Below are 22,988 nucleotides of genomic sequence, written 5' to 3'. Positions count from 1 at the left end.
AAAGCAGTCATTAAGACTGCCCATAAAGTCTACTCATCAGAAAAGAGGCTGGGTCTTTTACTTGAAATAAAATTCCCAGAGTGGTACGCATCTAAACTCCTTCAAAGACAGGCCATTAATTGGACACATCTGTTGGAGAAACCCATAAGAGATTAGCCTGGTCTCCCCAATGCTTTAACTATGTAATTAGGCTTCTGCCCTGTTCTGGACAATGCACACCCTTGCACTGTGATGAGATGTGTGCTTATATTACAATAAGTGATGAAATTCATTATTTATCTATAGCAATCAGCCAGCTCTGTAATTTGAAATTAAAGTAAGCTTTTGGTAAAGGATTGTGAAATGTTGTCACCTGAAAAGTCCGGGCTATATTTAACTTCAAGCAGAATTATTCAAAAACATTTTGAAGTCATCTTTTTAGTTAAAGGGAAACCTTTTATGGGTTCATTTTTTTTTAGGATTCATGTTAACAGTATCTACACTTCAAGCTATGTGCAGACAACTCCTTTGAGACTGCTGGGAGCCTAAAAATGGTAAGTGAAACTAATTTGTAGTAGAAAAAAATGTTTCACAATATTGTACTGTGCAGAGCTATTTATATGTCCATGTTTTCAGCAAGTATGTGTTTTCATAGGGATGCCCCCCCCCACACAACCTGCAAGTAATGGTCTTGGCCCCATCCAGTCACCTTGTTTCCCCTCCTGGCTGCACTCAGGAGATATGTGTTGGGAGCACTAGTTAGTTACTGTGTCAAAATGAGCTCCATTGTTGCTAATATTTTGAATGGGCTGGTAAGTTGTTATTTTGTCCACAAGCATATATTGTACATTCAAATTCCATCTACTGCAATCTGTGTGCATTAATACTGATTAAACTGTTCTGGCTTTCAAGGGTTATAAAAAAAAACAAACAAAAAAAACAAACACATTTACTAATATCATTTTTTTTAATTAAAAGTTTTTAGGTCTTTATTATCTGTCTTTTTGATTTTTTTTAAGGACTGCACTGCAAAAACAAAAACAAATATATATAAATATATCAAGTGCTCTGAGACAAAGAGGAAAAGTGGAAAACAGGATCAACTAGATTGGAGTGTGAATGTGGTTGTTTCTATGTGGGGCGTACCAAACGCAGACTGAGGGACACGTTGTTAGAGCATGTTTATGGCATGTACTTCCAATACCCCATGGCTAAACATTTCAGACAGCAGCCCCCATTCCCTCAAAGCCATGGCCACTGAAGTAATCCCTGCTTCTTGGGGGTGGGGGGGGGGGGGGGGGTGGGGGGTTCCAATTGAAAGCCATTGTGTATCCAGGACTAAATGAGGACACAGATTACTCTCCTTTCTTGTGATCATTTTTTTTTCTTTCTTTTTATTGTTCATGTAGATATTTTTCTACTCTGTTATTTTCCTACTCAGTTGTAGTTATAGTCATTTTTTCACTATTATTTAGCATTTTTGGACTTTATTCTATTTCATCTATTGTACCATGTTGTTTTGTCATTCATGTTGTATTTTTCTATGGGTTTTTGAGTATGATGTCTTTGTCCTATATATTTCCTGTTTGTGTCTCGCTTCTGGTTAGTTACCCTGAAGAAGGCATGTGTGCCGCAATGCGTTTGCGGCACACATGCCACACTTTGCTATGCATTAGAAATAGGAGCATTGGTTTTCACACTGTTCTGAGAGCCAGTAGATGTTAAGTGCTGGTCCAGAGAAATGTCCATTCACTCTCACTGTCTGAGATCTGTTGGTGAGGAAGTCCGAGATCCAGCCAAATGAAGCTTTAGCATAAATTCAGTCAGGAAGACTATAGTTTTGCATGCTTAGGCCATTTCTGTGCAAATTGTCGCAAATGGCAGAGCGCCCTCCCTCTCCCCATCACAGCCAGTCTTTGCAGCTCCATCAGCCTCATCAGAATCATCAGCCACCCCCACTGCCTCCAGATTCTGGACTTCATGGGGGGATTTATCTAGCTGCTGCTCAGGGCAGACGCCCCTCGGTTACAAATCTCCCTGTAGAGTCTAAGCGCCAAAGACTTTCTGTCGAGACTTAATTATCACATAACATCTGATCTGTCATAATAAACATTTATCTATCCTGCATTCACTTGTCACAACAGCAGTGTCCAGCCCAAAACACTCAATAAGCTTCTGCACCAGCAGGTGAGGCTGTGTGGTGTTAAAAGCTAATGAGAGGTCCATAACCAACAGTCTGTCTTGGCTCTTACAGTACTACCCTCTAAGTGCTTATAAATGAACATGAGCAGAGTTATATATTTGATTAGGAAGTACAGTTTCATAAATATTCCAAGGCACATTTAATAATTTTGTTAGCAAACATTTTGTACGTTTAAATTATTATTTTTTATAACAACAATATTTTTTCTATTGTCATTTTCTGGAAAGGTTTCTTGTAGTATATTAGTGTAACATTTCAATATATCAAATTCAACTAAAATTCAATCCCAGGCATCCTTTTAGATCAGTGGTTCTCAACTTTTTTGGGACCAGCGTCCCCCTATCCATTATCCAGGTCCCTTACCGCCGGGTGTGTCTCTAGCTTGAAACAAGCTAGCGCAAACCGATGATTAGCTTATAACGCTAGTCTTCGGGGCTTAGTAAAGTAAAGTAAAAAGAAATCGCTATTTCTATACCACTAACAAGGCTCAAAATCGCACCACACTTCCACGGTAGCATAATGAGGGTCCCTACATGTAAACTGAAGCATTGAGAAAAGATAGATTATAGAGACAGTAGTGTTCACGTATACAAGCAGGCGCCATCTTGGGAAAATGGTCATGACCAGTCGAGCGACGAATGTTACTGGTTACTGGTTGCATGGCATTTGTTGTTTGACTAGTCATGACTGTTTTCCCAAGATGATTCCCAACTCGACTCGGTACACATATGTTATTAACCCCTAGGTTAATTTTGCGCCGGAATTGTCCTCCACACGCTTGAGAGAGATACTGAGATTAATATTTCCAATTTCTCCAAAAAGCTGGACATCTTCTTTAAATTTATACAGTCTTATTAAGTCTTTTAAAATGATAGTAGGTCATTGTTTGATTAAATTATTATGTCATATTGCAGTTCAAAATATAGAACAAGGAGTGATTTCATGAACATGTCAAGAAGTTTTTGCAGCTTGGTTTGTCTTTAAAGTTCAGAACAAAGATGCCATTTGATAGATGTTTTAGATCAAAACATTTAGTGCCAACTTCAATCTAAAGTCTTGAAAGCAAAGGAAATCTTGTATGACCTCACATACATGGGTGTAAGCCTACATCAATGGCCCTATCGGTCCGCAATCATATGAAATGCATTAAAAGCTCTGTAAGACAGTGATTTGACAGAGGTGAAAATGTTCCATGAGCCCACAAGACAGGGTAATAACCAAAGGGTCAAAGTGCAGTTCACCTGCCTGCATATTTAGCAGGCAATGTTAAGGAGCTTTGATTAATAATATCTCCAGAAAGCAGCTCATAGTATCTCATCTAATAAAGCTATGAAGAATTCATGCTGTAATGATCTGGGCTTCTCACTTAAAAGTGAATAATTATGTAGGATTTTGTTTTTTGTTGCATGTGTATCTTTAAACAGGAAGAGCTAGATGACAGCTAAAGGTTATGAATATTTCATGTCACATTTGCAGCGTTTATTTCAATTTCTAAGGGAGCACCGAGCTTTTAAATCAGAATCACTTTAAATAAAAGAGAGCTTGTTATCTGTAAGTGCATTTAGGCTTTCTGCTTAATATGGGACTGTTATCAACAGCACAGTTCATTAGTAGATTTGCGATTCTTCTTTCAGAGAGCTGTGAGACTACAGAGTGAATTCCAACCCTCTGTTTTTCTGTCGCCGACTTTATTCCTCTAAATTTCACTGTTCTGAACATTAATTTCACTGGACAGCTGCTAAATGCTGGTAAAATGCTTTGAGGATTCTATTTGCACCTTCTGAAATGGTTTCCAAGCACATCACCTCTAATCCATTAAATCCAGCTTTGAATCTCCTGACAGTTCTGCGAGTCATCCTTCAAGCCACATGTAACATTCCCATGTGATTACGACGCTCCTTGATCAATCTGAGTGAATCACTTCATGATTGTGCGCCTGAGTCTCCAGAGCCTTGGGCCTGAAATTGTCCTTTATAGATTTGGTATTATATCTCCAGCACTCCTCCTCTGCCATTAGCCAGACATTCACATTTTCAATTTCACCTCTCTGCCTTGTCTTGCCTCCAGATGAGGGTGACACTGTTGCAGTGTTGGATTGTCTCCCCATTCATACATCTGGGGAGCACATCTCACAGATTACCAGGTTTTAGGACAGGATATGGGAGGCAATCACCAAACTTGGCTTTGTGTTAGCGTTAAAAAGCAATCTAAGCCTGGGACAAAGCAAATCACCTATTTTCTTTAAATAACATGGTTTATATAGGTGACTGCAGGTTCAATTAGCTCCTATCTATCACAGGGTGTTATAGGCCAGGTAGGTGAGTAATACGTCTTGGAGCATCTTGGAGGACATGCAGCGTTTCAGCATTTTATCCACAACAGACAGCCTACGCCAATGTGACCTGCTTGCTGAATACTTTTTAAGGGGGGTTCAATTCAGCAGAGCGCTGCTGAACCGCGCACATCTGCATAAGTTGCTGTCAGACTGGAGATAGTATTGTGGATTGTTAGGTTATCATAAAGGAGCAGCTTTTGTGTCAGCCTGTGGAATACAAAATGTTTGTATTTGCAACACAACATTCATCCTGGGGTATTGTTCATTTGCTATTGCCCTTGTATGGTAATTCATCATCCAGGTCTTGATACATACTGTAAGAGTGCCCAGTGAATGTATTATCAACCGGCTCACACGCCACTGTAGTTTCCTTTGGGATATTTTGTCCATGAAAACTATAGGGATGTCAGACCTCAGTGCAAACATACTGGCAGAATGACTTTTTTGCTTTTTTACCCTTCCAAAGAACATAAAAAGCCTTACTTGGGTAGAGAGGAAATGGAGGTTCAGACTCAGTGGGCGACCACTCTGTGGTTTCTTTACCATGTTTAAGGCTCAAAAGCAGGTATTTCACTTTGGTCAGAGGGAATGGAAACAGCCTAGGTGGGCAACATGGTGGATGTTTAATAATGGAAACCAATGTCTAGAGTGACAAGTCCATCTTTCTGAGCAACAGAGAAAGTCCATTACCCTCAGTGTTTCTTTGGTGCAACGTCCTATTTGTAATTGAAAATCTGAGGTGTGTTGTTGTGCACAGATCAAAAGCACCAATGTGGTGTGGGGTCCTGTATGCCACTTTTAGACACCTCAAGACAAAGCCAAAAATATTCCTAAAAGTAGAAATGATCAAAAACAGTGGTTCCCAACCTTTTTGTCTGGTGTACCCCCACATCCCTATCATCAGCTCAGCCACAAATGATTTTAAAGTGGATATGAATTAACGCAGGATATTAAAAAAATTTTTTTTATACAATTGAATGGTCTATTTTAAGGTTGGTTTTGAGTGGCAGAATCTGGACCCTAAAACCATATTACCATTACCTACTTTTAGCTTAGTATTGCTACTGTTTATCAATTACTTACAGCCAGTGTTATACTAAATATGAATTAGTTACAGTTACTGGTTACCTCATTAAAAAATAACTGGCAAGTAGGCTAACGGAGTTACTCTAATGCTTTACAAAGTCCCAACACTATTTCAACTAGTTATCCATTACTTTTAGCTATTTCAACTTTTCATCCATTACTTTTTCAACAAACGTTTTTATCCATTATTTATATCTGACAATTTCAACTGTTTATCCAATATTTGTAGCTAACTATTTCAAATGTTTATCCAATACATTTAGCCAACCATTTCAACTAATTTCTATTTTTTTAATTAGTTGAGTTTGGCTAAACACTGCAGAAGTAGGCTACCCCTGGTGGGAGTCACTGATCTGAAACACCAGTTGGGCAGTAGAGTCATCATGTGTTTCTGTGCATGCTAAATGGTGGGAAATAGTTCATTCGAAATAGTTACAAATATGCCAAATCTTTGTCACTTGCGTTGCTTGTTGATTATTTTTGAACAGCACTTTATCTTTGCATCGTTTTCTGCCTTATTATTTCTGGAAGCTCATGGGTGTGTGTCCTTATAATCTAATTAATTACTTTAATGATGTGAGACCTGAATAGGGTGACTCACAGTACAGTAAGACTTTTTTTCCTCCCCACCAGTTATTTCCTGTGCAGGCCCTGTCTTCTTCGCAAGGAAGACAGGCTGTTATCCCAACTTACTCATGATTTACAGCTGCTTGTATATCTGCTGCAGTCAACATATTCATCACTGAAAGTGACATTGCATTATGCCAACTCTCCCTTGGGGAATGTTAACATTAAACATCATGCTCATGCAGCATCATGATAGCCCGGAGGGTGCTTTGCAGGGGAAGAGTGTGTTTGAAAACTTCTGTATTAAAAGCATTATAAAGAGCAGATTTTTCACTCCCACCTCCCTCATGAAAAATGTACAGCGGCATATTCATTACTTCATTGAGATAACTGAGTGTGACAAGCGGAGAGCCGCAGCAACCGAGGGCAGGGAAGCAGCAATACAATAAAGCCTTCGGCCACTCTCTGAGGACATGGCTACCCCTGCTGCTTGTGGGAGCTTCATCTCTGAACTCTGTTTGGCTTTTTCCAAATGGTTGAGAGGGCCGCACACAACATGAGACTAAGTTCACTTCAGCCAATTTGCCCTAATCTAAAGCATGCATAGTCATCGGGCACTAATCAATTCACTTCCTTTACAGTGTGATGAATTTGACCCATGAGCTATGACTTAAGGCCCTTTTGCTATAAATGGGATCATAGATTTTCCTTTGTGTACAAGACATACGGACATAATTCCAGAAGTGGATGTATTAAGCACTTCAGACATTGATTAGGTTCTTTGGTATGAACTGAATTGTATTGTATTATGGGTGTAGTATGTATGCTATATCCTGCATACAAAGAGATGGCTTTACATGGGTATGACTTTCATTAGATATAGGCCTACAGGTATCTGCAGGTGCCTAATGCGTCAAAGCTTTATAGAAATGGCATGAAAGATTACAAAGATTAATATCTGTCTGTCATCTGTTCCAATTGATCAGTTTCATTTCTTGAAGCACTGATTCCCTAGCACAGTTTGTGATGAAGGAGACTGCCTGTCTACAATTTGGAGCGTCCTCTCCACTCTTGGATGATCCATTCCCCGCGCCCGGTAGCTATATCTCCTCCTGGTCTTGCCTGTCTGATCCCAAGGTGTCATCCTGGGTCACCCTCAGTCCTCTTGATTAACAAAAATAATGCCCTGCCCAGAGCAGCATCAGCCCATATTGTCTTCAGCCACAACACTAGAATTGTGACTTTGCTTTGATGAAACTCAGCAGCAGCAGCAGCAGCAGCAGCAGCAGCAGCAGCAGCAGCAGCATCAGCAACAACAATGCCTCTTAATCCAGAGCAACAGTTTCCCTCAGATGGATGCAGGCTGTGCAAATTAATGGCTGCTACACTGTAGCATTGGCCCAGCACCATGGGCAAAATATGTGATTTAAATAATTTCTTAGACTGTGGAGGAGTCTAGAGAATGGTAGACAAGCTGACTAATAACACAGGATTCAGTAACAAGGGCTGCTCCAATGGTAATGACTTCTCACTCCAGCAATATCTGATTCCCTGCGAAAAATACAGTCATCTCAGCTGAGGTTGGTATTTAAATTCCTGCAACAACAGAATAAAACCCTGAAATAATTGGGATACAAAGCATTGGGGGAATACAATGTGGTGTATGGAGGTGTTTCTAATATGGGAATAATTAATAGACTCCAAATGCAATAAATCATGTGGACCTCTGGACCTATATAACCTCATTCATTAGAATTGTATGAAAGTACAATCAGTACAGCTCTCAAAAGACATAAGACGGATGCAACAAATTTTGCGATTAAGTGATTATGCGATTTCAAAAGGAGCCCACATCAGATCTCAAAAGTGTCATTTGTGCTCCCCTTTTGTGGAGAAACATTGTGTGGGAGTCGGGCATATTCACCACTCAGTTATCAGAATAACCCTAATTAGGCTATTTTTAACACATCCTTTTAAACAGCTCTTGGGTGTTTACATTTGCTAATGACATCCTGAGTAAAAATCATCTATCAGCAAGCATCACCATCATCGGCACTGACACATTAACATGGATCCTCTCCCAAGAAAAAGGCCACCTAGCAGGGCGCTTGCACTATTTATATAAAGCATGCATATGCAGCTTCAGTATGTATATATTTATGTGGAATATTTACATTTGCACATTGCATTTCAGACAACCCAAGCAAACTAATTAATAGGCACTGAGGCACATAGTATCGGTGTGTTTTTTTGCTCCAGTGAATATAAGACAGCTCTTTCAAGCCAGTGCATTCGCCAGATTACACCATTTGTAAAAACATTCCTATAAATCCATGTGATTTACATAATTTTCATTTAGTTTACTGTCAACTTTAAAAACACATCTTACATTTGAAGTCAACTAACACCACTTGTGGTTGTTGTTAAGCCTGCATGCACAGAAGAAAAATCATTTTAATATTTCTTCAGGGACTTAAAGTGTGTCTGAGGTATTCCGCATTGGCATTTATGGTCACCTTGATGTGCTATAATGGTATTTTTAATATCATAATGTATCATCATAATATTGCAGCAGGGACTTATATTTTCTGCTGTGATATTTGTGGACTGTCATTTAATTCATAAGGGCATGCACAGGCCTGTTTGCTGGTGTTCCCATTTGACAATACAAACTCTATTACTCCATCTAGTGGTCCTTTGAAGGAAAAGCAGACAACTGCTATCTTCTATGGAAAGGAATTTTTCTTTCTTTTTTCTCCAAGAAAATAAACAATTCCTAATCCATCACAAAAAGTAATGTAGCATTCTCTCGGGAGGTCCATTTCTCTTCACCCTGAGGCAGGGCCATGTCTTCTAATTATTATTTGCCACCAAAACACATTTGTGTGGAGACATTTTCCAGGGACAACAGCCACTCCTGACGACTGACACAACATTTTTATATGGTCAGTGTGATAAATTATTTTGCCAAAATATAGCAGCTCATAGTAAACATTATTTGTTGTGAATGCTCCCCTGAAGTGAATTATTGGTGTGTGTGTGTGTGTGTGTGTGTGTGTATGTGTGTGCGTGGCATCCAAAATTGATACAGGGGCGTGTTTATTAGATCTTTTCTCCATTATTGTAACAAATACAAAATAATGTGTAAAACACATTAATGTTATGCTTAGGTATGTGGAGTTACACACACCTCCACAGTCAACAGGTCATGTTGCCTCGCTGCATAACAGTAATTTGATCCGATCGGCAAACTAAGACGGTCTCTGGGCAACCAGCGCTCACTGCATCATTATGCCTGACAGCACATCTATGACGTGCTCTGTCAAACAGAGGCACACATTTAGACACATTCACTCAGTGAGTTTCTCCCCTGGCAATAATGACAGCAGTTTTGGATCCCTTCAAGCCGTTCTCTGCAGAGCTGCACGTCATCAGACGGCTGAACTTCAGTCTGTACGGGGATAGTGGTAGAGATGGACTGGAACCTGGACGTGCAAACTCTCCTTTTTCTAGACGTCACTCCCTTGCTAAGGATGTCAACCTGGCTCCTTTACGAGTCGATGTCCCCCTGCTGGATCCTTGCTGCGGTCAGCTGAGTGCCGGAGCCGAGGTGAACCTGGGGGTCGAAGGTCGACAACAATTCATAGATTTCCAGCATGTGGCCTCTGCTCTGTGGGTGCCACCAGGTTTCAGAGAGAGGCCACAAACAGCTCCAAACCCCGCTGGTATCTGTGTAGACCTGAGCGAAGACAAGGCCTGGAACTCCAGGAGGATCCCTGATGCAAGATTAAGAGCAAGACTCAGTGGTAAAATAACACCATAATACTCATATTTATTGCCTATCACAATTTTTTTTTATCACACCTGGCCTTACTGATGGGTGTGCTCTGTTGCACCCGCACACACACGCACGCACGCACGCACGCACGCACACACACACACACACACACACACACACACACACACACACACACACACACACATACACACACACCAGTGATGTCATGGTTTAGTGGAGCACTTTATTACATCAACACCATCTCAGCATGGTGAGAGGTATTCAGTTTACTCTTAAAAAACTATTTTAAAACAACTTCAAAATAACTAAGTCACTAAGGGGCATATTTTAGCCCCAAGGCACCCTCATGGGGTAACATGTCCTTTAGAGCAGTTACTACTGTGCATAGTTATAGTTATAGTTATAAGTTGCCTGTGTCCCAGATACTTTTTCTTTGTTGTGTCATCCTAAGGTTCAACCAATCCTGTTAAAGTTCAACCACACTCACTGAGGACGTCAACTAAAGCACCGTCACAAAGCAGATTCACTGGACCTCAGGTGAGTGATGACTCACTCACCTACAGAAGTACTTTGCAAAACAGCTTGTATTTACACAAGGGTGTAACTTTGGTTTGAGAAATGCGGGGACAGAAAACATGGGGGGGACACAATACAATAATTAAGTTGACCATATTGATAAATAAGACAGAAATAATAGTACTAAACTATGCATAAGAAAAAGATGTCTTACTTTCTTTATTGCTTAAAATAGGGGCCAATCACAGAGACTTATAAATAAAAGAATATCAAACTAATTTGAAAGTGGGGGGGACATGTCCCCCCTGTCCACAGTGGAAATTACGCTCCAGTATTTACAACAGATACTTTTTTTTACTGTTTAACTCTCTGAGCACATAAACACTCTAGAAAACATAGTTATTATTACATTAATCAGATCACTGGTGACAAACACATATTAATTATGAAAGAGTAATCCATAAACACACCCTTTGGGTCTCATCACACATAATAAAGTATCACACTAGCCCATTGTTATGTAGGCAGGCGTTCACTTTGAGAACATAATCATGCTTTATTATTTAGTTTCTTGTTATTTTGAGTCTGCTTATTGAAGTAATCATAATTATCTTGACAAACAGTATTATGGTTTAGGAGAAGCTTTGCAGTACTCAGCTGTAGTGAAGAGTTTAAAGTGATGGAGGCTTGATTAATGTCTGTATTTAAGCAGTTTGCGACGTGGGAGGAGAATGGTGAACAGTGATGCATAAAAACATCTAATTGTCTGATTGACTATTTAGATTCACTTAAGAGAGTATGTCTGGATTTTTGTCTTTACTGTTGTTTTACATTAGTCATTTAGACAACATCCTGACATTTTGTGTTTGCTGGCATTGTGGCTAAAAACATGGTAATGTTGGTCTGTCTGTCAGTCTGTTCACCACTTTGGTCCAGGATGAATCCTAATGACTTTGGTGATCTCTTGATTTAATGATTCACTATTCAATGTTGTGGTCTTTTTAGATTATTGTCTCAAGAACTAGATTACATGACACTTAGTACACATTCATACCCCCACAGATAAATTGTACTAACTTTGGTGATCCCTTCACTTTTCATTTAACACCGTCATCAGGCCGAAAGTTGACGTTGTCCAATACTTTGGTTTATGCAAACAAATGTCATTCCCATCAGCCTCAGCTGTACTTTGTTAGCGTGCTGATGTTAGCATTCACTGTACACCTAGTCTCGCGTGGCGATTCCACACAGCATTGCGGGATGGGAGAAAAACTCTGGTTTATTGGCATTTCTTTAAACCAATCACAATCGTCTTGGGCTGCGCTAAGCGCCGGACGGAGCAACAGTGCTCCTGCAAAATAGCCTCGGGAAGGAACTTGTTTTGGTGGAACATGTGTAGGTAAAAAAGTTGTTTTAGTCGTGCAACAGAAAACTCAGATTGGACAGATAGTCTAGCTAGCTGTCTGGATTTACCCTGCAGAAATCTGAAGAGCAGTTAACCATAGTCCAACACAAAGAAAGCGGAAGGTGATGGACATTCGGCCTAAATGAGGAACATCCGGCGGAATTTCCGGCAACACCTGAACAGTCCTGGAAATGAAACGTATAATGACATCTATTAGATATTTGTAATGATATTGATCTATCTTCTGCTTATCCACTTACATTTACTGCAGGTATTGTAATTATGACAAGTTGTGCAGACTGATTCCAGACCTACACGTATCAGAGGTCCTTTACAAGATCATTATGCTGGTGTAAGAGGCATCATGCTGTTAAAAACTAATGGTCTACTTATATGAGATTTCAAGTGAATAAAGTGATGTTTCATTGGTACATGTTTTTTTTAATACGGTGCTGCTTATTAAAGTATACAAATGATTATTCAAAATACACAATCTTTATGTCAAATAATGAAGTGTTTATTTGAGACATAGAAATAAAGAAAGAAATGAAGAAAGGAAGGAAGACAGAAAAAATCTAATTAACACTAATTAGTGACCATTTAGCATCTTGCATCCTAATCTCCTGTTTTCTTATGGCAGTTGCTGCTTGATTTTTAAATGGACACAAAATGAAACCACGGACACTATAATGAAATGATGAATATTGTTTTTTAAGGATGGCTTCTCTTCTGATCTGAGGCTGTTGACAGACAACTCACCGGCAGTTCAACGCTTCAGATACACATCTGCAACACAGAGGTCAGAGCACAGAGCCCTTTAACTGTCTCCTTTCAACAATAGTAAAACCAAACAAAGATCACCTCCTACATAATTTATAATCTACAGTCCACGCACACTGTCATTTTGCTTTGAGGGTTTTTGAGAGTGAGTAGGTTTGATTTTGTGCTCCAGTGATGTCATGAAGGAGCTGTGTGTCCTCTTGTTGTGTTAATTGCTGTTCAATGAAATCATGTAGATGGACTGTAGTCCTGCTTAAAGCTTCTGGGAAGAATTGGCTCCCCAGTTAATAAGCTGCCTAATATACTATAATATACTGTGCAATGGACAGGGCTGTGTTTAATTCAAATTAAAGCGAATAACTTTCATGAATTAAATTAATCAATTACACTGAATGCTCTTGGTTCTTATGTTTAATGGCCGGAATTTCCCTTTCATTTGCAGGAGTTATGAGGAAGTTGGTTGGGATAACAAGTTACCCCGGCGCTTAAAGGCACCAGAAACAACCCTGGAGAAAATGGCGGACCCAGTGAGTGAGCGTCCCTCATCGAGGCGCTACAGTTCTCGACCTCAGCTGTGGCAGGTCAGCAATGGAGAACAAACGGTGACAGACAGTTGATTTCTTTCTCTCCAGCTGTAGGCTCCCAAAGGTTTACACTCACCCACAACTGAATCGAAATTTGAATTTGTAATAGCTGATTACTCAGAGAGGTGCAAATATAACATGGCTGAAACTAAATAATTCACAGAATAGAACTGCTTTGCTGAAGTAATTAAGCAGTGGTGATTTTTAAGGAAGTCATTTACTATGAAGAAAAGACAATCTGTTCGTGTTACCTGAATGTAATTACTGTGAGAATAAAAACCAAACTGTTATTGTCTCTCAAAATTAAAACCACATTTCAGACTTAGAGGTATATTTGTTTTATATTTGGTATAAATGAATTCATTTCCCTCATTCCACCACGTTCAGAAACTGTGCAGGCTGTACTTTTTGTCCTGTATAGCAATGCGTCCCCTGTGCCCTAGAACAATGCAGCACATTTACCATCAGTTTTAACCCATTGGCACACAATGTAAAATGCAGCATTGAGACTTAAGGGGGCAGATAAAGTATAAATCTGGCAATGTTCTATATTTTTCTTGCCATGAAAAGACCAAATCCCACCATGAATTGATCCTCCTTTTCCCCCTGTTGTCCTGAATCCACTCTGGTCCTCCTCTCCTCCTTAACTTCTTAATGACAGCCACACAGAACCACACTGGGCCGGTCAGCCCACTTGACTGCACACAACACATCTTTTTTGAGTCGTGTTATGTGTTGTTGTTTTTTCACTGCATCGGCCCAATCTGTGTAGCGCCCACCGGAAAACTTCTTCATCCTCAAAGCAAGGAACTCTACCCTTGGTGTATCTTATTCCTCTGTGCCATAGACTTTCATAGATGTTCAACAACTATTAAAAACAAAGCACTGAGCCGCACTGTTGCACTGAGTGACATGTTCCTTCATTACGATGACCATGGGCACTGTAGTTCCTTTTCATGTTAATCCAGCAAACACCATCCTGCTGCATTACTCACTGAAGAATGTGAAAATGTGTATTAATCCATGGCTGAAAATAGTCCCCAACAAAATGGCCTATTTACTGATGTTTGCTAAAAGCTACAGTGCCCAGCTGTTTTTGGAAATAAAAAAATGAAACAATATATTTGGGACTATAAATACATGGAAGATTGACATCTGTAGGAACAATAGCTGAGAGCCACAGGCTGGGGAAGTGGAAGAGTATTGAGAGACGGACTAACACATTGTTGGTTTTGGTTTTGTTAAAAATAAGACAAATCTATAACATAGCCAGACTTATCCTTTAATGCCTTCAAATCAATGTGGTAATAATATACTGATTATAAAACACTGCATGCAACGTGAACATTGTCACATGTCTACCTATGTTTGTGTTTATATAGTGAAGTGTATATAAGAACTGAGTGTCTTCATAAAGGTGCCAGATAAATTCTGCTAAAATATCTGTTGTTACTGTCCGTTCCAAGTCTGTTGGAGCTGAGTGGAACAGGCAGCAGCTTCGATCGAGGAATGACGCCAGGAAACCCATATCATTGTAAGTTTCCAACAACCAATGACTCCTGTCTTTAGAGCAGTTACATTAATGATGATCACCAGCTTTAAAGCAATATCTGTCTCTCCTCTTTCCAGCTGCAGTGGATGTCCGAGGTCAGGACAAATCCCTCTGTACACGTGAGTACTTCATGTTTAAGAGGTCACCACAAGTGTCTTACACATGTGTTTGCATGAGTTGATGAATCCAGTTTCCAGGCATGTGTCCATGAGCTGACCTTTGTGCGCGGGTTCTCATGTATGTGCAGTGGTACGATCGGCTCTGAGAATATGCAGAACATTGACAACATGGATGAAGACTTTCACCCACTGACCCTGAAGAGGAGCACCGTGCCCCCGTACGTCCCTACAGCATGGTAAGACATACTTTTATACCGCACACATACATTCACTGTGGATCTTAAAGGTCCAATATGTAATATATTTACTGTAATAAATCCAAAAATGACAACAATTTGTCATCAGATATTAAGGAAACATGCTAAGTTGAAATTCTATCTTTTCTGACAACAATGCTAATGCCAGTATTTTCTCCTTTTGAAATTTCCGTTCCGTGACGGAATGTCTGTTTGTGTTTTGGCCTGTGTGTTGGTATCAACTGCCCAGTTTGACAGCCAGGCTGGGTTGCCAGATATACCTGTATATAATTCCTATCGTAATTCTCAACTCTCTCCAGTATTTTCAATTTGTACTGCAGTAACTATTTTAAACACTAGCTGTCAGTATTACATATTGCACCTTTAAAGTGCTCATTTTATGCTTTTTGGCTTTTCCCCTTTCCTTTATTGTGTTATATATCTTTTTGTGCACGTTATAGGTTTACAAAGTGAAAAAGCCCAAAGTCCACGCCAAAGGCACTTACCATCTCCAACAGAAAACACTGTTCACAAACTGCTCCAAACAGCTCTATTGTAGTCCAGCCTTTACTTCCGTGACGAACCTGCGTCACTTTGTAACACATGTTATAATGCTCGCCTAGCTGCTAGCATGGCACTCCCTCATACTCTGCAACTGACTAGCTAGCAGTACTTGCTGCGCATGTGCGACTCCCAACAAAGATGGTACAGAAGTGAGATGTCTCACTCTGTAGCTAAAACAGAGAGCTCAACACACAGGGTGAAAAGATGAGCTGCAGTACAACAAATATATGATGTTTTCTGAAAATTAAACGACATAAACCTATTCTGGTACAACCTCTAAATACAATTATGAAACTGAAAATGAGCATAATATGAGCACTTTAAGAGCTCTATTTTTATATAATTCAGCATGAAATTTATTTTGCACTTGAAATATTTATTTTTATTACACACCTTTGAAATTCCTCTTGCATGGTGATATTCGGTCTCCTGTAACAGATCCTGATAAATAATGTGTAAATGTCTGTTTTGTGCCAGCCGAACCACCATCCCCGGATATACAGGCAGGGCTGTTGATGCTAACTGTGCTGCTGATGCTGCAGTGTCTGTCCCAGCTGTCTCCGGTCCTGCACACTCCTCTGGGTGAGTCATTACAATAAGTTTTATGAAGCTACCTAGGAAGTAAAATAAACGATAATCTGTCATCTTCAAGTTTTTTTTCTTGAAGTATTCTCTCCTGTTGGATCTACTGAATTGCTTCTCCCACCACTACTCATACAGTATCTTCAATACACTTTATTTCTATTTGGCTGGAGGACATTGGACTGATCACAAATGTCCACTGGAGGGCGTTCTAATGCACTCCACTGACACCACGCCTCAGGTTATATTCTGACTTCACCACACAGATGTGCTCATATTTTACTGCCATTCAATTGAAAATGAAATACAGCTCAGAGTAATCAACATTAATACCAAGACTACAGTGGATTATACTTAGTAAATGAATAATTTTAAATGTCTGATATATTTTTCAGCCAGTATTTAATTTAACAGCCATATGATTATTTAGCGTATTGCTTTTTTTTTTAAAGGTAAAAAAAAGCCACATAGACATTTTGCAAAGAGTAAATCCTTCTTGACAATAACTTCAATCCTTGCCAAGAAACACATCTTAAGCCTAAATCATTTTGTTACTAAACACAAGAAGAAGGATCTGGGTGCAAAGTAGCACTTCTGCCTAATTCACAGACAAAAGGAATTCCGTCATATCAAGAAAAATACATTTTATCTGTTTGTTTGTTATTTTTAAAGAGAAACAAAAGACATTTATGTGTGCATATGTGTTTACTGGTGTCTAGATGTGTGTTTCGGTACATATATATTTCATGTGTTTACTTTGTTGAGGGAAGAGTGAGCAACCTTTGGAGAGTCTTGTATGAGTGAATGTCTTGTTTGTATGAGTTATGTATTATATATTTTTGCACTTACCATTATCGTAAAGTAAGCTGTTGTTTTTTATTTTTATTTTATTTTTTTTCCTTTCTCTGTTTGACTGCCGCTGTAAAGTCAATGTTAATTTCTGTATCTGGACTCGAGGACCCCCTCGAAAACGAGATGGTTCATCTCAAGGGGTTATTCCTCTTCAATAAATAAATGTCAAATAATAATAATAATAAATAAAAATACATAAAATGTGAAAGACTCCTAATACCCACAGTTGTATTGGCAAAAATGGACATGCACAATTACTTTAATTAATATTATAAATATAAATACAATTTCTAATGTTCCTCTTTTTGCATTTTATTCTGAATTGTGTTTTAGCTTCTCTTTCTTTCTTTTTTTTGTGCCTGTATGTATTTGAGTGGCATCACTTCAGGCATTTGCATCAGCTGAATGTGTATCTTATTTTTTTTTTTTTGGATGAGTGGGCCGGTGAGATACAAGTTAACGGTCAGTTGGTAAAGACTACAGTAATTGGAAATGTTCAGACAGAGATTAAAAAACACTGGATGTCGTTCCTGAAGACAGACAGGAAGAAAATTGGAAGTCTTGGAAAACTGGGGAGAAAATGACAAGAAGGTTAATTTGAGGGCAACATAACATTCTTGTGTAAAGGGGTCGAATGCACTGCAGATTTCGGAGTTATTTAAACGGCATCAAGAGCAATGGAAAATATTACATTTCAGAAAATGTAATGTCTTAAAAAAGGGTCATCTTAACAGTGATATTGTCATTGTACATGAATGAAAATGTAAGTAGTTTAACACAATCTCACTGTGTAGAGCAAACATCCCTCCGCTCTGGGAGTATTGGCTGTCTGTTAGGAAGGTGTAAACCTGTTTCCTAGTTGGGCCCCAGTTGAGCGAACTTTACCGGCTTTTGGAGCAGGCAACTCCAGATGGCTGAATCCAGAGCAGCTCGTGGTAATCGTGGTTTTTCACAACCTAGATCCCTTTTCCTGGTGCCCGACACCCCCTGAGATCTGTTTCCTCTGCTGATTAGGCTGGCCTCCCATATTTTTTCCCCAAAACAGAAAAAAAGACAAGCAGTTGGATTGATTAACTGTCTGCTGCAACGGTCAGACGTGCTCGGGATTTTTGCTTGCCACTGCTCACTCATTACACAAGCGCCTATGGGTATTTTTTAAGTATCAGTCTGAAGCAGTCTTAGTTATTTGGTGTTTCATTTTCACTTGACCCAAAATAAATGATAATTTACTGACTCAAAATTGTAAAATCATTTCACAGGACAATCAAAGAATCCGGGAGTCCAACGTTTGGCCGTACAGCGCCCCTGTCTCGAATGGTGACCACCGTGATCCCCGGCAACCCCTTCCTGAGACCTGCGCCTCCTGTCACCCACAAACACACCAGGAGGCATTAGACAAAGCAGATGAAAAAGTTTTGAAGGTGTCAGCTTCCTTTTTATGCCATCCAATCTGTTTATATGAATACGTCTATAATGATGTGATGTCAGTGACTGATTCGGAGGGAGTTGGAGAATAATGAGATGCCCCATTATCATAATTTCCCTGATTTAGATGAGTGGTTTTCTAACTCTGGGTAGTGAGCTCTTGCATTGTCCTCTTAAACATTCACTCTCTAACTCACTCACTCTCTCAGTTTGTGTGTGTGTGTGTGTGTGTGTGTGTGTGTGTGTGTGTGTGTGTGTGTGTGTATGTATTTCAGCCCACACTGTTTCTGTCATGAAGGGCAAAGAGGGGGACAAAACAGAAAATATGTATGGAAGCAAGGATTTTCTGCACTAATGTTACATATTTAACAGTATAAAAAACAATGGCAGGTATAAGAGATCCTTTATGAGTCACATTTTGGTGTCAACCCAAGCTAATTTGCTCAGGAAGCACATATTAACGTAAATACAGTCGGCACACATCATTTAGAGGTGTTGTTTTTCTGTAGATGTGACTGTAATGCAAAAAGACATTATTATGAAGTGTCTGCCGGCTATAGCTTTAGGTCTGTGGTTTGTGCAGCTTCACGCTTTGACAGGAAATAGGGATGAGCTGGTTTTCCTGTCTCTCTTCATCTATACTTTGTTTAGATTTACATTTCACAAGGATCTTTGCTTGAGCACGCTGTTGATTTTGTGAGTTAGGGTTGTGTGATCAGTCATCACAGATGCATTACAATTCTAATCCACATCTTACTTACCTTACCTGTATTGTCATTAAAGGGGCATTTAGAATGGTCAGAATGGAAGCAGCAGAGGCCGAGATATCCTGAGTTCTAGTCTTTAGTAAGGGCCAAACTCCAAAAGTCTTGGATTCTACATTTCCCAAAATGCAGCTCAATAGCACCTTTTCATCAGGATTCTTTTTTTTTTATTTTAGAAAGCACCCTTCAGAGCTACAGGAGACAGTGTGCACATGTTTTCACAGGCTGTACTCCTTGTGAAGAGCAGTGTTGAAGTTACTTAAAAATGTTACATATTACACCTTAAAAAGTAATTACATTGCATTACATTACTTTTTACTTCACTTTCTTTTCTCAGCACAGCTGTGTCAAGCCTTTAAACAACTGGAAATCCTCTACACTTCACTTATTCTGTAGTTACCATGTGTAGAAATAGAAAACCAAACATCATTTTACCAAGCAGTCTGCCTACGTTTTAGAGGTATTAAAGGTGCTCTAAGGGATGCCACGCGTTTTTTAGGCTACAACATTTTTTGTCACATACAGCAAACATCTCCTCACTATCCACTAGCTGCCTGTCCCCTGAACACACCGTAAAAAAAACCCTGCAGTCTCTGTAGACAGCCCAGGCTCCACAAACAGCAACAAAAACAAACTGCGCCAACCTGCACCATGAAACATAACAAACAGTGTTCCAGCCAATAACCGACAAGAAGGATTTGGTGGTGGGGGTTGGGGGGTTAGTGCGCGGAAGCACGGAAGGGAGGGGGAGGGGACGGGATGAGGAGGAGGGAGGGGCGAGCTTTTACTGGCCATTATCAGCTAGCAGTAGTGCAGTCCTCAGAGTGAGGCAACGAGCTTCACACATCCTCCAACTCTGAACAAACACAGGTGACTCCCAAGGCTAATAGGTAACGTAAGCAAGCCAGCCAAGAACACGCATTTAAATACAATAACTTTGGAACTACCGGGAGTCCCATTTCTCCGCATTTAATAGACCCTAACTGCCCCCCCACACCTCCAGGCCATGCGTCCAGCTAACTTGTCCCGGACCAGTCTCTCCACTGAGTACATAGAGCAAGCTCATATCAACCCTCCATCAAACTCCATCAAAAGTTACGGAGCCTGACTGGGTTTAGTAACTGTAATGTAATGATTACATTTCATATTGTAAACTCTTCTACTACCCTTTACTCAAAAACGGGTCACATTACTGGTCACAATTAATCTGAACTTTGCATGTAAAAGATTTGAAATGCCCAGAATTATAAATCTACTAACATACACAGCAGGTTTGTTAGGATTTATCTTTTCCTTTGCATTGTGTGAATGTGTAGTGAATCCAGTAAATCTAGCGAGTGCACTCTTCCTTTTGGCCTGATTGCAAATAGCTCTGTTGGTGATTGACGTCTCGTAACCACCAATTAATGTGCTCGATAATCTTGACTTAGAATGCCACCATTCCATAATAACCACATTATTAAATGACGGGGGGGGGGGGGGGGCAGACTTTAGCTACTATTAACTAAAGCAGTTTCAATCTAATTAGTGATCATTAGTTCACCTGTTTAGGATGTTTGGAGATGTTTTAGACACTAAAAGATATAGTTTGACATTTTAAAAAATACACTTGTTTTCTTTATTGCCGAGAGTTAGATGAGAAGCGCCAAGCAGCACCTGTGACTAGTGACATCCTGTGCCTGGCTAGCTGTTTTCCCCATATATGAAAATAATAACTTCTCATCAATCTTTTGATCCAACTTTCAGCAAAAAAGGTGTATGTCTGGGCGTCATGTCTTCAGCTGTCCTGTCAATAAAGGCCTAAAAATGCCCAAAAAATAATCTTTAAAAAAAACAAAGCCACCATAATGAGCTAAGAGCCACTGACACATGTTTTTTTTCCTTCACTGTGGCCTTGGAAGGGTTTAGAAAAACGAATGGTTTGCTTGATCCATTGTGTTGGATTACGTGTTGCCTGTTGAACAACTAAACTAGTGTAAAAAAAAAAAGTGTATGTCTCAAAATGTCAAATTGTTTCTTTAAAATTATTTAAAATATAAACTAATCGATTAGTTGTCAACTATTAAATTAATCACCAACTATTTTGATACTCGGTTTGAGCAATTTTGTTAGAAAGTAAGGTCAAAATTCAATGATTCCAGCTTCTTGAATGTGAATATCTTCTGGTTTCTTTACTCCTCTATGACTATCTTTGAGTTTTGGAAAAAACAAGACCTTTGAGGCTGTCATCTTGGGCTTTGGGAATCACTGATCAACATTTTTTCACCATTTTCTGACATTTTATAGACCAAACAACTAATCGAAATAATCGAGAAAATCGACAGATTAATCGCTAATGAAAATAATCGTCATTTGCAACCCTACTGCTGTGTTTAAAACCAATAAAACTGCGTAAACCTTCTCATAGCAATCATAACTCTACTTGCTAAAAGCGCCCTCTTCCTCCTCCTCCTCCTCCTCAGGTTTTCCAGCCTGTGGTCTGAATCTCATCACTGGCTCCTTTTCAAAACAGGCTCACAAACATCATGATTGATTCAGCCACTATCCTCCTGGATCTCTCAATGCCTGCCCGGGCTGCAGATTAATTTCCTTTTCCTCATCTTAATTTTTACTCATCGCTGCTCCATAAAAAGGCTAAATGTCAAGCATGCCTGACTCCTTCTAGTGACACGTCTATTCCAGCAGATAATTACCATAAGGAAATAGATGCTTTAGTGTGCAGAGGGGAATTTAATTTACTCTGACATCCTCACAGCATAATGCATTCCTAAAGAAAGAGAGTTTTTCAGTTTGCAATTGACTTTTTAGATAAATTGGACTATTTAATGTGATTATCAGTCTTGAACGCCTTTGACTTATTAAGGTGTTGAAACCAATTAAGGGTTACATGCTGCTCGTGCTTCCAAATGTGAAACTGTGAATACTGCTTAAAGATCCATGAAATAGGAACCAGCCAGAGCCTATTGTTCGGTAGTCGAGCGGCTACATTGCCTGATGATGTTTTGAGACTTGCCAGGTAATGATATTAATTACAGCAACATGGCTTGCTTCAGGTTGTGGATTAACCTGAAGGAGCAGAGGGTTATGTTTAGTTTGATTTACAGCCCGTACATGTAGTATAATCTTAAAGGCTGCAGAATTAAGTAGTCCTATAAAACCTTGAAGCCCTCTGCAGATATCTGCTTCAATTTGTCGGCATATCCACATTAATAATAACAATTTCCACATGTTTTGTAGAAGTCAGACCTTAGGACTATGATCAGCAACTTAGCCAGCGTTGAGAATTGATCCCACCTCTGCGGTAACTTCTCTAAAACCTTGACTGAATCATTGTTCTTACAGTGTTTTGCCTCTCAGACCTACAGTGAGTGAAGCTGCTGTGTCACTGGGACGTATATCTGGGGCATGGAAGACCACAGTCATGATTGGGCACCCCTGCGTTCGCTGATAGCGCTGAGTCACATTTCAGTCCCAGCATTCCCTCTGTGTGGCCTCAGGAGTCGCTCATCCTGCAATTTTTTTCCCACACCTGCTTGCGTCCAAAGCCTGCAGCTCCTGACCTTATAGAGAAAGCAGTGACGCCGGCCGAAGGCATTGAGGAAGTCAGCGAGCGTTGCTGCAATCCATAATATGGCCGTGA

General features: G+C 39.7%; 1 protein-coding gene across 1 annotated transcript; it reads left to right on the top strand.

Annotated features, from left to right (window-relative positions):
* Nucleotides 1-9,549: 9,549 nt before the first annotated feature.
* On the top strand, nucleotides 9,550-18,657 carry LOC116039347 (spermatogenesis-associated protein 48). Its single transcript, XM_035992481.1, has 9 exons — nucleotides 9,550-9,976; nucleotides 10,421-10,506; nucleotides 12,607-12,689; nucleotides 13,113-13,251; nucleotides 14,721-14,788; nucleotides 14,884-14,925; nucleotides 15,054-15,161; nucleotides 16,203-16,307; nucleotides 18,419-18,657. Exons 1-9 carry the CDS (start codon nucleotides 9,550-9,552, stop codon nucleotides 18,552-18,554), a joined length of 1,194 nt encoding a protein of 397 aa, XP_035848374.1. The 3' UTR covers nucleotides 18,555-18,657.
* Nucleotides 18,658-22,988: the final 4,331 nt, after the last annotated feature.

Source organism: Sander lucioperca, chromosome 15 (genome assembly GCF_008315115.2).
Source record: "Sander lucioperca isolate FBNREF2018 chromosome 15, SLUC_FBN_1.2, whole genome shotgun sequence".
NCBI lineage: Eukaryota > Metazoa > Chordata > Actinopteri > Perciformes > Percidae > Sander > Sander lucioperca.
The sequence above is the reverse complement of the archived record's forward strand: the minus strand, read 5'-3'. Positions and strand labels throughout refer to the sequence as shown.

Coding starts and splice junctions, on each gene's coding strand:
- LOC116039347 (XM_035992481.1), top strand. CDS start 9,550: ATGACAGCAGTTTTGGATCCCTTCAAGCCGTTCTCTGCAGAGCTGCAC. Junction 10,507..12,606: donor GCAGATTCACTGGACCTCAG/GTGAGTGATGAC, acceptor TTGTTTTTTAAG/GATGGCTTCTCTTCTGATCT. Junction 14,926..15,053: donor GGACAAATCCCTCTGTACAC/GTGAGTACTTCA, acceptor ATGTATGTGCAG/TGGTACGATCGGCTCTGAGA.